General features: G+C 45.0%; 1 protein-coding gene across 4 annotated transcripts in view; it reads right to left on the reverse strand.

The window, feature by feature from the left end:
• Positions 1-17,322, reverse strand: part of usp47 (ubiquitin specific peptidase 47) — a 226,770-nt gene that overhangs the window by 127,146 nt on the left and 82,302 nt on the right. For all 4 annotated transcript variants that reach the window (XM_067994252.1, XM_067994250.1, XM_067994249.1 and 1 more), the window contains 3 exons: positions 9,887-10,090; positions 3,810-3,923; positions 2,412-2,562 (listed from right to left, as the gene is read on the reverse strand). In XM_067994252.1, the coding sequence (XP_067850353.1) occupies positions 2,412-2,562; positions 3,810-3,923; positions 9,887-10,090 (469 nt within the window). The remainder of the gene's footprint in view (positions 1-2,411; positions 2,563-3,809; positions 3,924-9,886; positions 10,091-17,322) is intronic.

A 17,322-nucleotide genomic window follows, 5' to 3' on the forward strand; every position in this document is an offset into this window, starting at 1 on the left:
ACCAGCATCTCCACATCACTTAAAAAAAAAAGAGACAAGGGACCAACTGAGAAGCAGGAAGTAATTGGGACTGTGTTTTGGGCAATGGGAAATCGTACAATTCTGGTGACGATACCTCATCTCCAGGAACAGATCACTTTCATCAGGCTACCGTGAGGAAGTACCAACAGAACCTGCTCACAATGTTGGCAAGCTGCAAACTGCAAACTGCAGATCAGAGGGATCTTGGTGTGCAAGTTCACAGATCCCTGAAGGCGGCGGAACAGGTAGATAAGGTGGTAAAGAAGGCATATGGGATACTTGCCTTTATTAGCCGAGGCATAGAATATAAGAGCAAGGAGGTTATGATGGAGCTGTATAAAACACTGGTTAGGCCACAGCTGGAGTACTGTGTGCAGTTCTGGTCGCCACACTACAGGAAGGATGTGATCGCTTTGGAGAGGGTGCAGAGGAGATTCACCAGGATGTTACCAGGGCTGGAGCGCTTCAGCTATGAAGAGAGACTGGGAAGATTGGGTTTGTTTTCCTTGGAGCAGAGGAGGCTGAGGGGGGACATGATTGAGGTGTACAAAATTATGAGGGGCACAGATAGGATGGATACTAAGGAGCTTTTTCCCTTCGTTGAGGGTTCTATAACAAGGGGACATAGATTCAAGGTAAAAGGCGGGAGGTTTAGAGGGGATTTGAGAAAGAACTTTTTCACCCAGAGGGTGGTTGGAGTCTGGAACTCACTGCCTGAAAGGGTTGTGGAGGCAGGAACCCTCACAACATTCAAGAAGCATTTGGATGAGCACTTGAAATGCCATAGCATACAAGGCTACGGACCAAATGCTGGAATATGGGATTAGAGTAGACAGGGCTGATGGCCGGCGCGGACACGATGGGCCGAAGGGCCTCTATCCGTGCTGTATGACTCTATGACTCCATCACAGAATCGTTACGGCACAAGAGGCCATTTGGCCCATCAAGCCTGTGCTGGTTCTTTGCAAGACCAATCCAGATAGTCCCATTCCACTGCTCTCTCCCCGTTGCCCTGCAAATTTTTTCCCTTCAAACATTTATCCAATTCCTTTTGTGAAAACCACGACTGAATTTGCATCCACCATGCTTTCAGGCAACGCATTCCAGATCATAACCACTCGCTGCGTAAAAAGGTTTTTCCTCACGTCGCCTTTGGTTCTTTTGCCAATCACCTTAAATCCGTGTCCTCTGGTTCTTGACCCTTCCGCCAATGGGAAGTTTCTCTTTATCTACTCTATCTGAACCAGTCAGGACGCCAATAACTGAATGATATTATCAAAAACAAAACACTGCGGATGCTGGAAATCTGAAATAAAAACAGAAAACGCTGGAAATACTCAGCAAGTCAGGCAGCGTCTGTGGAAAAACAGAGTTAATGGTTTCAGGTCGAAGACCCTTCATCAGAATTGGACCCCGAAAAGCCATCAACCTGAAACGTTAACCTTGTTTCTTTCTCCACAGATGCTGACTGAATGACATATATTCATTTGAAGGAAGTTTTAAAAATAAAGAGTCTTCCATAATAAACACAGATAAATTTAAATGAACAATCACCTTACTAGGAAACAGACCACGTGACAATGAGGCAGGAGACCCAGTGATAACGAGGTAAAATATTTAACAGCCTAAGCACTAAGAAAAGGGGTCTTTAATGAGTGAATCACACATGAGAACACAAGGTTTCTAAGAGAATCCATATCCAGATTGCTATGGGTACATAAAGAACATAAGAAATAGGAGCAGGAGTAGGCCAATCGGCCCCTCGAGCCTGCTCCACCATTCAATAAGATCATGGCTGATCTGATCCTAATCTCAAATCTAAATTCATGTCCAATTTCCTGCCCGCTCCCCGTAACCCCTAATTCCCTTTACTTCGAGGAAACTGTCTATTTCTGTTTTAAATTTATTTAATGATGTAGCTTCCACAGCTTCCTGGGGTAGCAAATTCCACAGACCTACTACCCTCTGAGTGAAGAAGTTTCTCCTCATCTCAGTTTTGAAAGAGCAGCCCCTTATTCTAAGATGATGCCCCCTAGTTCTAGTTTCACCCACCCTTGGGAACATCCTTACCGCATCCACCCGATCAAGCCCCTTCACAATCTTATATGTTTCAATAAGATCGCCTCTCATTCTTCTGAACTCCAATGAGTAGAGTCCCAATCTACTCAACCTCTCCTCATATGTCCACCCCCTCCATGTCTCAATGAAAACATACGATTTTAAGCAGGATTTTCATCTAATCAGAAATGCTCTTCAATTCATTTAAATATTCACACTTTTTTTGCAAATTTCTTTTGAGTAAGTAACTTTTCAAAAAAAACACTGCGGCGATGCAAAGAGAGAAACTTACTGTGAAAGAAGTCAGAGGACACTCACTGACCATTACTCACCAGTTTCTGACTTTCCCAGGATGGGAGAGTACGAGTTGCTGGGACTGCTGTACTCTCCGCACCCTACGGTGCTTTCCCTCAGTTGAGGACCAATAATCCTTTCCTGACCACTGTCATCATGGCCACTGCTTTCTGCTGTCCCAGACTCGTCCTGTGGAGATATAGCACACTCAGGTGATGCACCTTCCTATTGGCCTACAAATGATTAAGACTATCGATGATGAAACATATGTAAAGAGGGTGTACAGCAATAATTAAATTACAGAAAGTAAACCCATCATGCATAAAATCAAACTGAAGGAGATTGATTTTTCTCTTTGTAATCCACCGAATTTCAAGTAATGTTCAGTTTTTACAACATTTTACCATTTGATAATTCATGAATATTTTAAAACATAAGGCAGTAATTCAGAAGTAAAGTTCCTGTCTTGTATCAGGTACGTCTTTGTTCTCCAGACAGATGAACAGATCAGTACCAGTTTTAATGAAGTAGGTTTGATGCCAAGAGGACTAACCACATCTTGCATTTATACAGCGCCTTTAACGTAGTAGAACATCTCAAGGTGCTTCACAGGGGCGCAATCAAACAAAAATTTGACAACGAACCACATAAGGAGACATTAGGACAGGTGACCAAAAGCTTGGTCAAAGAGGTAGGTCTGAAGGAGCGTCTTAAAGGAGGAGAGAAGGGTTTGAGGAAGGGAATTCCAGAGCTTAGGGTTTAGACAGCTGAAGGCACGGCCGCCAATGGAGGAGCGAAGAAAGTTGGGGATGCGCAAGAGGCCAGAATTGGAGGAGCGCAGAGATCTCGGACTACGTAAAGCGCTAGTTATAAATCCCTAGTTATAAATCCCATGCCTCAAACCAAAAGCTACACTTTCTTGTTGTTCTGGTGGGGTTTTTTTTCCCCCATAATTTGGGTATTCGAGGTAACAGCATCTTCCAAATAGGAACAAAGGAACAGGAGTAGGCCATTCAGCCCCTCGTGCCTGCTCCGCCATTTGATAAGATCACGGCTGATCTGTGATCTTGCTCCTTTGGCCCATATTCCCTTAGATCTTCTCTTCCCGGTCTCTTCCTCCGCCACACGCAATCTTTAACAATGTACCCGAGCTCAAAACAACTCACATGGTTTGAGAGATATGGGCAAGGCTTGCATTTTGTATAATGCCTCATTGATCTCTCCAGCACTCAAAGCACTACACAGACAACAAATACTTTGAAGTGCTTGCATGGTTTACTCGTTTGTATTAGCAGAGTCGTCACAAAAACTCGAATTACATAAAGACAGTTTTTTTTTGGAGAGGAGCCTACCGTAACTGGAACACCGAACGAAATTCTAAACGTTAGTCAGCTATGATTAGAATTGAGCTTTAGTTAAAGGGTGAGTCAACCTACCGATGCGAGCTGGGGCTGTTCACCATCTTTATCTGTAAGATGAAGGAAGTTTTTCTTTCCTGGTTCAAATCCAGCATCAGTGAGAGATTTTTCACTAGAGTAATCCAGGGGGCTCTGAAACAGGACAAAATAAAGTTTACCCTGAAGTGACTTTGGTGGTGTCAAGAAAATTTTAAACTATGGCGAGCTACAAATTATGGTGCTAACTTTTGTGCAAAAGGATTTACATAAGAACATAAGAAATAGGAGCAGGAGTAGGCCAATCAGCCCCTCGAGCCTGCTCCGCCATTCAATAAGATCATGGCTGATCTGATCCTAACCTCAAATCTAAATTCATGTCCAATTTCCTGCCCGCTCCCCGTAACCCCTAATTCCCTTTACTTCTAGGAAACTGTCCATTTCTGTTTTAAATTTATTTCATGATGTAGCTTCCACAGCTTCCTGGGGCAGCAAATTCCACAGACCTACCACCCTCTGAGTGAAGAAGTTTCTCCTCATCTCAGTTTTGAAAGAGCAGCCCCTTATTCTAAGATTATGCCCCCTCGTTCTAGTTTCACCCATCCTTGGGAACATCCTTACCGCATCCACCCGATCAAGCCCCTTCACAATCTTATATGTTTCAATAAGATCGCCTCTCATTCTTCTGAACTCGAATGAGTAGAGTCCCAACCTACTCAACCTCTCCTCATATGTCCGCCCCCTCATCCCCGGGATTAACCGAGTGAACCTTCTTTGTACTGCCTCGAGAGCAAGTATGTCTTTTCTTAAGTATGGACACCAAAACTGTATGCAGTATTCCAGGTGCGGTCTCACCAATACCTTATATAACTGCAGCAATACCTCCCTGTTTTTATATTCTATCCCCCTAGCAATAAAAGCCAACATTCCGTTGGCCTTCTTGATCACCTGCTGCACCTGCAAACTAACTTTTTGATTTTCTTGCACTAGGACCCCCAGATCCCTTTGTACTGCAGTACTTTCCAGTTTCTCGCCATTAAGATAATAACTTGCTCTCCGATTTTTCCTGCCAAAGTGCATAACCTCACATTTTCCAATATTGTATTGCATCTGCCAAATCTCCGCCCACTCACCCAGCCTGTCTATATCCCCTTGTAGGTTTTTTATGTCCTCCTCACTCTCTACTTTCCCTCCCACCTTTGTATCATCTGCAAACTTTGATATGTTACACTCGGTCCCCTCCTCCAAATCGTTAATATAGATTGTAAAGAGTTGGGGACCCAGCACCGACCCCTGCGGAACACCACTGGCTACTGGTTGCCAGTCCGAGAATGTACCATTTATCCCAACTCTCTGCTTCCTGTTAGATAACCAATCCTCCACCCATGCCAGAATATTACCCCCAATCCAGTGATTCTTTATCTTGAGCAATAATCTTTTATGTGGCACCTTGTCGATTGCCTTCTGGAAGTCTAAATACACTACGTCCACTGGTTCCCCTTTATCCACCCTATATGTTATATCCTCAAAGAACTGTACTTCTGTACTATTCTCATATATTGTAAAGATCCTATTTGTTATTCACAGAACTCCAAAATATTTTGGAAGTTGTAAAGAATTTTTTTTTCATTTGTCTGTCGACAGTACAGTCTATTCCTGTTAATTCAAAGTAGTTTGTTGCTGGGGGGAAAGAAAAAATGTACATTATCCAATAGTTCGAATTAAGTGATTTTAAGGAAACAGTACACCAAAACACTGCAGGAACATTAAACAAAAACCCATCCTAAAACAGTAACGCAATTATTGAAATACATGTGACAAATTTCAGCACCGTACCAGCTGCAAAATTCAGTCATTTTGCAAATACTCAGTTTATGAATTGCTTCTGAATTTGAGTTGAATTAAGCAGCAGATTTCACTGGTCAGGAAACATTTCAATCAAGAGGTTTTAATTAAGCAACAAATTTTCAATCCTTTTCTTCGGGAAGTGTTTTTTGTACAATTTCAGTTCAAGTCAACAGATAATACCAATTAAGCAACTTTGAATTAAGAGCAGACTGTAATTTTTTTGTTACATTACTCACGACTCGTGTTCTTCAAATTAGGAACAATTACCAGTTACAAGACGTGCTTTAAACAACTGCTTCACCAGAAAAATGCAGATTATTAGTTTTATATCAGAGTCTGGTACATTTTACAAAACCACGTTTTAAAAAAAATCCTTATAAATATTTGCGAACGAAACCATTACTAATGATCTTGTTCATTAACAAAACTTGTAATATCAGAAGTTCATTCAATATTTAATTCAATTTTGCATTTCAAATGAGAATGTTACACATTCAGAAAGAGAACAATGTACTCTTCAATTTCTAGAAATATGACAAAAAACAGGACGACTGAACAGCGTCTTCTTAGTTAGGTCTTAACTAAGCTGTCTGACCAAATCTGCAGTGCTCCCTTAGGGGGTGACGACGACTTTGGTGGGGGGGGGGGGGGGGATATTTTCTTTGAGCTTTTTTAAAAATTCGTTCATGGGATGTGGGTGTCGCTGGCGAGGCCGGCATTTAATGCCCATCCCTAATTGCCCTTGAGAAGGTGGTGGTGAGCCGCCTTCTTGAACCGCTGCAGTCCGTGTGGTGAAGGTTCTCCCACACTGCTGTTAGGAAGGGAGTTCCAGGAATTTGACCCAGCGACGATGAAGGAACGGCCGATATATTTCCAAGTCAGGATGGTGTGTGATTTGGAGGGGAACGCGCAGGTGGTGTTGTTCCCATGTGCCCGCTGCTCTTGTCCTTCTAGGTGGTAGAGGTCGCGGGTTTGGGAGGTGCTGTCGAAGAAGCCTTGGCGAGTTGCTGCAGTGCATCCTGTGGATGGTACACACTGCAGCCACTGTGCGCCGGTGGTGAAGGGAGTGAATGTTTATGGTGGTGGATGGGGTGCCAATCAAGCGGGCTGCTTTGTCCTGGATGGTGTCGAGTTTCTTGAGTGTTGTTGGAGCTGCACTCATCCAGGCAAGTGGAGAGTATTCCATCACACTCCTGACTTGTGCCTTGTAGATGGTGGAAAGGCTTTGGGGAGTCAGGAGGTGAGTCACTTGCCACAGAATACCCAGCCTCTGACCTGCTCTCGTAGCCACAGTATTTATATGGCTGGTCCAGTTAAGTTTCTGGTCAATGGTGACCCCCAGGATGTTGATGGTGGGGGATTCGGCGATGGTAATGCCGTTGAATGTCAAGGGGAGGTGGTTGGACTCTCTCTTGTTGGAGATGGTCATTGCCTGGCACTTATCTGGCGCGAATGTTACTTGCCACTTATCAGCCCAAGCCTGGACGTTGTCCAGGTCTTGCTGCATGCGGGTACGGACTGCTTCATTATCTGAGGGGTTGCGAATGGAACTGAACACTGTGCAATCATCAGCGAACATCCCCATTTCTAACCTTATGATGGAGGGAAGGTCATTGATGAAGCAGCTGAAGATGGTTGGGCCTAGGACACTGCCTTGAGGAACTCCTGCAGCAATGCCCTGGGGCTGAGATGGTTGGCCTCCAACAACCACTACCATCTTCCTTTGTGCTAGGTATGACTCCAGCCACTGGAGAGTTTTCCCCCTGATTCCCATTGACTTCAATTTTATTAGGGCTCCTTGGTGCCACACTCGGTCAAATGCTGCCTTGATGTCAAGTCCAGTCCATTCTCACCTCACCTCTGGAATTCAGCTCTTTTGTCCATGTTTGGACCAAGGCTGTAATGAGGTCTGGAGCCGAGTGGTTCTGGCGGAACCCAAACCGAGCATCGGTGAGCAGGTTATCGGTGAGTAAGTGCCGCTTGATAGCACTGTCAACGACACCTTCCATCACTTTGCTGATGATTGAGAGTAGACTGATGGGGCGGTAATTGGCCGGATTGGATTTGTCCTGCTTTTTGTGGACAGGACATAACTGGGCAATTTTCCACATTGTCGGGTAGATGCCAGTGTTTTAGCTGCACCGGAACAGCTTGGCTTGAGGCGCGGCTCGTTCTGGAGCTATATGCAACAGAATTGTAAACCGATTTGAAAAGAATCAATTCACAATTTTACCACACAGTGTGTGGAGGCAATCCTCCACTGAGGCAAGTGCTGAGATTTGGGATTACTGGGAGGGGGCTCGTGGGATTGAGGATCATTGGGGAGCGGGGTGTGGTGGGGGGAAGGTGGTGCTGGGATCAGGCAACACTGGGAATGCAGTTTAGGAGTTTGTGAGCAGTAAAGAGGTGATATGAATGTCTGGGGGCAAGGAAAGTGTTGGTGAGAGGGACCCTGGGGGTGCAGCAGTACTGGGGAGGGAGTAGGGGTCAAGGCTGGCAGTATTGAGTGGAGATGTTAGGGTCTTGCAGCCTTGTAGAGGAAAGGAACCTAGAAGAATGAGGTCCCACCCTGCCTGTGCCAACTTTCAGCTCACAAGCCACATCCTCCCAACATGCTCCCGTCCAAAGTTCATAAGAGCCTTGAGGAAAACGAGACATGGGGAAGGTTTCCCATGGACAGCTGCTTGTAGGAGTGTCATAACTGGAGCCATTGCTTACTTCATCACTAAATCGCAGCCACTGTATCAGGGAAGAGATAGAGAAAGTGAGAAAGAGAGATATATAGGAAAGAATGAAAAATAGAGCTAGGATATAAAAGGAGCAATCATAAAAATGAGAGGAATGTAAAAAAAAAACACATTAAGATTTCATGAGAGAGAAAAGTAAGCGCGGTGAGTTCGTTTTACTACAAAACAACTTGCCACACACACGGGATAAAACTTGCAGGCTTTTGAAAACAAAGACCCAGTGTCCTTCAGAAATTCCAGCAAGAAAAGCTTTTAAGTGGAAAGAGGTAAGTTCATCCTTAGGCTTCATGTGCCTCAAAGGGTACTGCAAGAGAAACGGGCAAAATGGTAGGGCCTGCGATGATACAGACCGCAAACAAAGATACAGAGGGGCAAGATCAGTCAGAAAGCACTGCATCTTAAAGCAAACAGAAAAACTGAAGGTGAAGGGTTTATTACCCTGCTGTGGAAATAATATTCTAAAAGGGTGAGGTATGCACAACCGTGGCTATCAGCTCGCAAAGGCCCCGTAAGACAGTTCCAATTTGAGCCTGTATTCCCTACTCTGCCTGTTTGCTGGCTTTGAATTTCACTCATGTTTCCTCATTAGAACATAAGAACATAAGAAATTGGAGCAGGAGTAGGCCAATCGGCCCCTCGAGCCTGCTCCGCCATTCAATAAGATCATGGCTGATCTGATCCCAACCACAAATCTAAAGAACACAAGAAGTCGGAGCAGGACCCGGCCACATAGCCCCTGGGCCCTCTCCGCCACCCACAGGGCATTGACCGATCCGAACTCAGCTTCATGTCCAATTTCCTGCCCGCTCCCCATAACCCCAAATTCCCTTTACTTCTAGGAAACTGTCTATTTCTGTTTTAAATTTATCTAATGATGTAGCTTCCACAGCTTCCTGGGGCAGCAAATTCCACAGACCGACCACCCTCTGAGTGAAGAAGTTTCTCCTCATCTCAGTTTTGAAAGAGCAGCCCCTTATTCTAAGATTATGCCCCCTAGTTCTAGTTTCACCCATCTTTGGGAACATCCTTACTGCATCCACCCGATCAAGACCCTTCACAATCTTATATGTTTCAATAAGATCGCCTCTCATTCTTCTGAACTCCAATGAGTAGAGTCCCAATCTACTCAACCTCTCCTCATATGTCCGCCCCCTCATCCCCGGGATTAACCGAGTGAACCTTCTTTGTACTGCCTCGAGAGCAAGTATGTCTTTTCTTAAGTATGGAGACCAAAACTGTGTGCAGTATTCCAGGTGCGGTCTCACCAATACCTTATATAACTGCAGCAATACCTCCTAGTTTTTATATTCTATCCCCCTAGCAATAAAAGCCAACATTCCGTTGGCCTTCTTGATCACCTGCTGCACCTGCATACCAACTTTTTGATTTTCTTGCACTGGGACCCCCCAGATCCCTTTGTACCGTGTCTGTCCCACTGGGCCCCACGATACACCGAGCGCAACCAAAAAAAAAAAAAGGTTTGGACGCCTCTATTCCAAGGACTACGGTTATTTCCCTGGTCACCTGGTCAGCGTTGTTCAGGCCATTGCTCCAGACTAACTCGAAGGTGCCGTTGACATAGCCCGCTTTAGACGAGACGTCATCGAACAGCCGTTTGAGTGGAGTTGATGCAGGAAGGTTTAGGGTGAGCCGCTGAGTGACTGTCTTGGCGTTGGTGGTGTCCTGAATAATACACAGCACCCGTGGATCATCTGCTGCAGGCTCGGACTGCAAAGAAATTTTACAAAGAGGCAGTGTCTTAACAAATCATAATAGAATCGAAAATTTGCACATCGCCACACATTGTTTTCATAGCATTTGAGTGCGCAACACCTGCGTCTCACCCAGATACAAATGACAGCGATTATAAAGTTAACAACAACCTGCATTTATATAGCGCTTTTAACGTAGTGAAACGTCTCAAGGCGCTTGACCAGAGCGATTATCAGGCAAAATGTGACATCGAGCCACGTAAGGAGATATTAGGACAGGTGACCAAAAGCTTGGTCAAAGAGGCAGGTTTTAAGGAGCGTCTTATAGGAGGAGAGAGAGAGGCGGAGAGGTTTAGGGAGGGAATTCCAGAGCTTAGGGCCCAGGCAGCTGAAGGCACGGCCGCCAATGGTGGAACGATTAAAATTGGGGATGCGCGAGGGGCCAGAATTGGAGGAGCGCAGAGATCTCGGAGGGTTGTCGGGCTGGAGGAGGTTTCAGAGGTCGGGAGGGGGGGGGGGGGCGAGGCCTTGCATGCATTTGAAAACAAGGATGAGAATTTTAAAAGTGAGGCGTTCCCAGACCAGGAACCAACGTAGGTCAGCAAGCACAGGGAGTGATGGGGAATGGGGACATGGTGCGAGTTAGGATACAGCCAGAGTATTGGACGAGCTCAAATTTACAGAGGGTGCAAGGTGGCAGGCCAGCCACGAGAGCATTGGAATAGTCTAGTCTGGAGGATAACCTGAAACAAAACAATCTGGGTTTGTCGCCATCTATAAATATAGAGTTTTATAAATAGTAACAGGACTGGAACAAAAATTCTGAAGCAACAGAACTCCATTTCAATTACATGACCATTTACAAGCTTTTTTTAAAAAAAAATCAGAAACCCTGTAAAGATTGTATTGCCAATAGACGCAGGCATTAATTTATTCCCCCAGTTTCTTTCTGCAGGTGGCTGAGCCTCCGGATACTTACAAAGATGTTGTTAATGCCTCACCTCGAGTGCTTGATAATCAAGAAGGGAATCTCCATCATTGGTGCTCCCACCCCCACCCGATGACTCAGCAAAGACCATGGGGTACGGGTATATAGCACACTAGTGAAGTGCTGCAGTATTGCCGGGGGATAAAATATAACCGGGGGTATAGTACTCGAGGCCAAAGCACCTTGTCCCACATGTCCCTCATCAACCAACCTCCAGCTACGGCCACACTGGGTCCAGACCTCACTGCCTATATCCCCAACCCCTAGTATTTCTCGGACGTCGAGGTTGAAATCTCCACCCAGACCCTCGACAAACCCCCCGCCCCCGCCCTGTGCTGGGTGGTCCCATCCTTCTCTTGCTGACTGACAGCCTTGGCAGCGACTTATAGGGAAAAATTCACACACGGCAGCACCTCCCCTTCCCCCACCCCCCCCCCCCCTCACAACAAGCTCGCTCTTTCCCCTCTTGTCTCCGCAACAGAGTCTATTTTCTGCGATAGTGCTGCCCGGTCACATCGGGCCCTCTTCTCATCCGAAAGGGATGATAGAACAGACAGCTGCAGCAGTCACACAAATTCTTGTGTGTCTGAAACATGTCAAATGGCACAGCTGTATAAGGAGCTTAAAGTCCACCAATGGGCAACGGTGGGGATTGGATCTGGCCTCAGAGAGGGACAGGGTCTGCGTCTCCAATATATTCCGAGATATTTGAGTTGCGATCTATTGAAAAAAAAAGATTAAAAATCCCCACTGCAACAGCTGAATCCTTGACTTTGTTGAATTATTTGGAATATTTAGCCTCGTTAGCTTGAGTGAATGAACAAATCATATTGCACTGTGATAACAAATGGGCGCAATATTTTAAAGGGAGGATTAACAAAATACAACTGACCTTACCCTACCTTATAATCCCACAAATCCTGCAACACAGGATTTGAGACCACAGGTGTTTCGTTATATGTGGCTGTAAGCATAGGAACAGGAGTAGGCCATTCAGCCCCTCGTGCCTGCTCCGCCATTTGATAAGATCATGGCTGATCTGTGATCTAACTCCATATACCCGCCTTTGGCCCATATCCCTTAATACCTTTGGTTGCCAAAAAGCTATCTATCTCACATTTAAATTTAGCAATTGAGCTAGTATCAATTGCCGTTTGCGGAAGAGAGTTCCAAACTTCTACCACCCTTTGTGTGCAGAAATGTTTTCTAATCTCGCTCCTGAAAGGTCTGGCTCTAATCTTGAGACTGTGCCCCCTACTCCTAGAATCCCCAACCAGCGGAAATAGTTTCTCTCTATCCACCCTATCCGTTCCCCTTAATATCTTATAAACTTCGATCAGATCACCCCTTAACCTTCGAAACTCCAGAGAATACAACCCCAATTTGTGTAATCTCTCCTCGTAACTTAACCCTTGAAGTCCGGGCATCATTCTAGTAAACCTACGCTGCACTCCCTCCAAGGTCAATACGTCCTTCCGAAGGTGCGGTGCCCAGAACTGCTCACAGTACTCCAGGTGCGGTCTAACCAGGGTTTTGTATAGCTGCAGCATAACTTCTGCCCCCTTGTACTCTGGATATAAAGGCCAGCATTCCATTAGCCTTACTGATTATTTTCTGCACCATATTACAATTAGTGCAGTTAAAGCAAAAGAATTCACAACAACAGCTTTAGAATTGGAACTATTATCCTGTACAATGTAAGTGCTATTGCAAACAAACTAAGCAGCAGGAAGAGATCTTGGTTACCCTGGATCAGCTCCAGTGTAAACTTTGTGATGGTGCCTTTTATCCTTCAGGGTTGTGAAGCACAAAGCCAAGTTGTATGCATTTCCAAGTGCCCCCACACCTGCTCTGAATCATGACACGGGCTGTCTTTTCGATATGCTAATCATTCTGCAACAGCATTGCAAACACGATTACCAGAAATTTGGGCGCTGGGAGCTTGCCTTTTATAGAAGAATAAGGTAAAATTATACTTTAGACAACAACAGTCCACTTAAAACCTGTACTCAGTAAAAGGAGCCGTCAACCATGCAGATCTCGCCCTCCTGGTTACTCTGTGGAAAGCACCCATCATGAAGCTATTGTCGGTATGAATCCATTTACTTCAATTACGCTAATTGTAAGCCTGAAAAGCAACAAAGACTTTTAAAAAACCATCAATAAACTGCTGGATAGCACTGGCTGAAAAGCAGACATCGACTCGACTGCTGAAAGTGATATTGGACATGTGCTAACATTTGCCGAGTGTATCCTTCCAACATTTCCAAACATGTCTATGATGCGGCGCTATTTACAGATTGGGGAGCACGTGGCAGGGCTACAGATGTGATGGCAGCACATGATGAACAAGTAATAATAAAAGCGCTGCAGGCATCTTGGCCTAGGGATGTGTGTTGGTTTCGTTTTTTGTTGATCTGGATGTCAGCTCGGTTCAGAGGTACCACTCTTGCCCGAGTCAGAAGGTTGTGGCTTCAAGCCGCACTCCAGGATTTGAGCTCGCAAATCGGGGTTGGCTGTGAAGTAATTAGGAACTGCTGCATCTTTGGGAGTTGTTAAACCGCGTGCCTCTTCAGGTGGTTGTAAGTGATCCCGTGTTATTACTTGAAGAGGACACCACCCACCAGGTACATGGTTCATACTCCGGTGACTCGGCCAACGTTGTCCACCTCATACGTTGCAGGAAAGGATGCCCCGGAGCATGGTACATTGGCGAGACCATGCAGACACTGCGACAACGGATGAACGGACACCGCGCAACAATCGCCAGACAGGAGGGTTCCCTCCCAGTCGGGGAACACTTTAGCAGTCAGGGACATTCGTCCACCGATCTTCGGGTAAGCGTTCTGCAAGGCGGCCTTCGAGACACACGACAACGCAAAATCGTCGAGCAGAAATTGATAGCCAAGTTCCGCACCCATGAGGACGGCCTCAACCGGGATCTTGGGTTCATGTCACGCTACACGTAACCCCACCAGCAGGGAAAAAAAAGTTATCTGTTTTAATTCAACTGGACATTCTCTCTCTCTCTCTCTGCCTTTCGGGTCTCTTTCTCTCTTTGTCTGTGTAATTTGACACATTGTGTATTCAGTATACTGGGACCTACTGTTTTCCGTGGCTAACCTGTCTGAACACCAACGACGCCTTTTGATTGGTGTGATCGTGTCCCAGCCTAATATAAGATATGCGATTTGAGAACCTCTCATTCACTCACTCACCTGACGAAGGAGATAATCTCCGAAAGCTTGTGATTTTCAAATAAAACTGTTGGACTATAACCTGGTGTTGTAAGATTCCTTACTTGAAGAGGAGAATGGAGTTCTCCCGCTGCCCTGACCAGCATCTTTTCCTCAACCAATACCATCAAAAACACATTAACTGGTCATTCACTTAATTGCTGCTTGTGGGATCTTCCTATTCAAATTGGCTGCCCACACAACAGAGACTACACTTCCAAATGTGAAGCGCCTCGAGATGTTTCTCGAGAGATGTGGGAAAGCGCTATGTATGTGCGAGCCTCTCTCTTTTGTATTATAATTGGCAGATAGCACAATTTTCAGAGGAACACACAATGGATAATCAAATGGGTACATTTACAGTGTGAAATGTTAGTACATTCAATGAACGCTGAAAGGTTAATAGTAATAATTAGCTCATTTCAAGAGTGTGGCAGATGTGATAACTCGTGATTGTAACAAGTTAAAGATACTCGTCACAAGTGGAATAAATTTTCCTTCCATTCTTCCTTTTAGTGCATTAATTGCAGACCTTAAAGAGAGAAATATTTCTGAAGTTCTCTCCAGCACACCCCATACCCGCGTGACAAGGCTGGCAGGCAACAAGATCCCAGGCTACCACGTTCCACTCTCATCAAACGTTAGGTGCAAGAGAGTAACATGAAGTGCCTCACCTCCATTCTTCCCATTCTAGAGGCTAACGGAGAGCATTGCAAAGGTGGAAGCGTGCTGATAAACTGCATTCTAGCATTCTGTGGTACGACACGTTATAACATCAGTGTGCTTTCCAAGTACCAGGACCTACTCCGTTAATGGTAGGGCGTTGGGGAGAGTTATAGAACAAAGAGATCCAGGAGTACAGGTTCATAGCTCCTTGAAAGTGGAGTCACAGGTGGATAGGGTGGTGAAGAAGGCATTCGGCATGCTTGGTTTCATTGGTCATATTTCCACATCGTTCACCTGAGGAAGGAGGTAGCCTCCGAAAGCTTGTGAATTTAAAATAAAATTGCTGGACTATAACTTGGTGTTGTAAAATTGTTTACAATTGTCAACCCCAGTCCATCACCGGCATCTCCACATCATTGGTCAGAACATTGAATACAGGAGTTGGGATGTCTTGTTGAAGTTGTACAAGACATTAGTAAGGCTACACTTGGAATACTGTGTACAGTTCTGGTCACCCTATTATAGAAAGGATATTATTAAACTAGAAAGAGTGCAGAAAAGATTTACTAGGATGCTACCGGGACTTGATGGTTTGACTTATAGGAAGAGGTTGGATAGGCTGAGACTTTTTTCCCTGGAGAATAGGAGGTTTAGGGGTGATCTTATAGAAGTCTATAAAATAATGAGGGGCATAGATAAGGTAGATAGTCAAAATCTTTTCCCAAAGGTAGGGGAGTCTATAACGAGGGGACATAGATTTAAGGTGAGAGGGGAGAGATACAAAAAGGTCCAGAGGGGCAATTTTTTCACTCAAAGGGTGGTGAGTGTCTGGAACGAGCTGCCAGAGGCAGTAGTAGAGGCGGGTACAATTTTGTCTTTCAAAAAGCATTTGGACAGTTACATGGGTAAGATGGCTATAGAGGGATATGGGCCAAGTGCAGGCAATTGGGACTAGCTTAGTGGTATAAACTGGGCGACATGGACATGTTGGGCCGAAGGGCCTGTTTCCATGTTGTAAACTTCTATGATTCTATTACATTGCATGCAATGATATAATCTGAAACTCCCCCTTGCCTCAATGTCTAACTCTCATCCTATTGAGCTGTAACAGCCACAACAAAGAAATAAATTTGGATTGGAGTTAACTTTGTTGTGTTGTTTCTTTTTAATTTTGCATTTTATGCAAGACACCCTGGCACAATGCAGGTTTATTGTCCCACTCTGAGTTCCAGTTCTTAGTCACGTTGAGCAAGGAAAACTAAAATAGCAAGGCCCCATAAAGACTCTCCTGCAAGCATCCGACCAAGTAGGCTGCCGAGCCCTTTCAGATACAAGGAAGTGCATGCCTGACAATGGGGCAAAAATGGGCCAGTGAAGGGACAATCTTCGATGGTGGTGCGGGGCAGCGGGAGGGAGAATAGGGCGGAGAAGGCTGTGCATCCTAAAAATATCTGCATTTTAATTAAAACTTTCAGGAAAAGTGTGTTTTGCTACATCTTTTTTTCAAGTGGCCATCTGGCCAAAACAAGCTGGAGTGTTTATCTGACTTGGGAAACATCTAGGAGCTTAGGAACAGGAGTAGGCCATTCAGCCCCTCGTGCCTGCTCCGCCATTTGATAAGATCATGGCTGATCTGTGGTCTAACTCCATATACCTGCTTTTGGCCCATATCCCTTAATACCTTTGGTTGCCAAAAAGCTATCTATCTCACATTTAAATTTAGCAATTGAGCTAGTATCATTTGCCGTTTGCGGAAGAGAGTTCCAAACTTCTACCACCCTTTGTGTGTAGGAATGTTTTCTAATCTCACGCCTGATGGATCTGGCTCCAATTTTTAGACTGTGCCCCCTACTCCGAGAATCCCCAACCAGCGGAAATAGTTTCTCTCTATCCATCCTATCTGTTCCCCTTAATATCTTATAAACTTCGATCAGATCACCCCTTAACCTTCGAAACTCTACAGAATACAACCCCAATTTGTATAATCTCTCCTCGTAACTTAACCCTTCAAGTCCGGGTATCATTCTAGTAAACCTACGCTGCACTCCCTCCAAGGCCAATATGTCCTTCCGAAGGTGCGGTGCCCAGAACTGCTCACAGTAACTCCAGGTGCGGTCTAACCAGGGTTTTGTATAGCTGCAGCTTAACTTCTGCTCCCTTGTACTCTAGTCCTCTGGATATAAAGGCCTAGATCTAAGTTTGCCGATGTCACAAAGATTGGTGGCATTGTAAGCAGTGTAGATGGAAACATAAAATTACAAAGGGATATTGATAGATTAGGTGAATGGGCAAAACTGTGGCAGATGGAATTCAATATAGACAAATGTGAGGTCATCCACTTTGGATCAAAAAAGGATA

The sequence above is a fragment of the Heptranchias perlo genome, chromosome 12, assembly GCF_035084215.1.
Source record: "Heptranchias perlo isolate sHepPer1 chromosome 12, sHepPer1.hap1, whole genome shotgun sequence".
NCBI classification, from domain to species: domain Eukaryota; kingdom Metazoa; phylum Chordata; class Chondrichthyes; order Hexanchiformes; family Hexanchidae; genus Heptranchias; species Heptranchias perlo.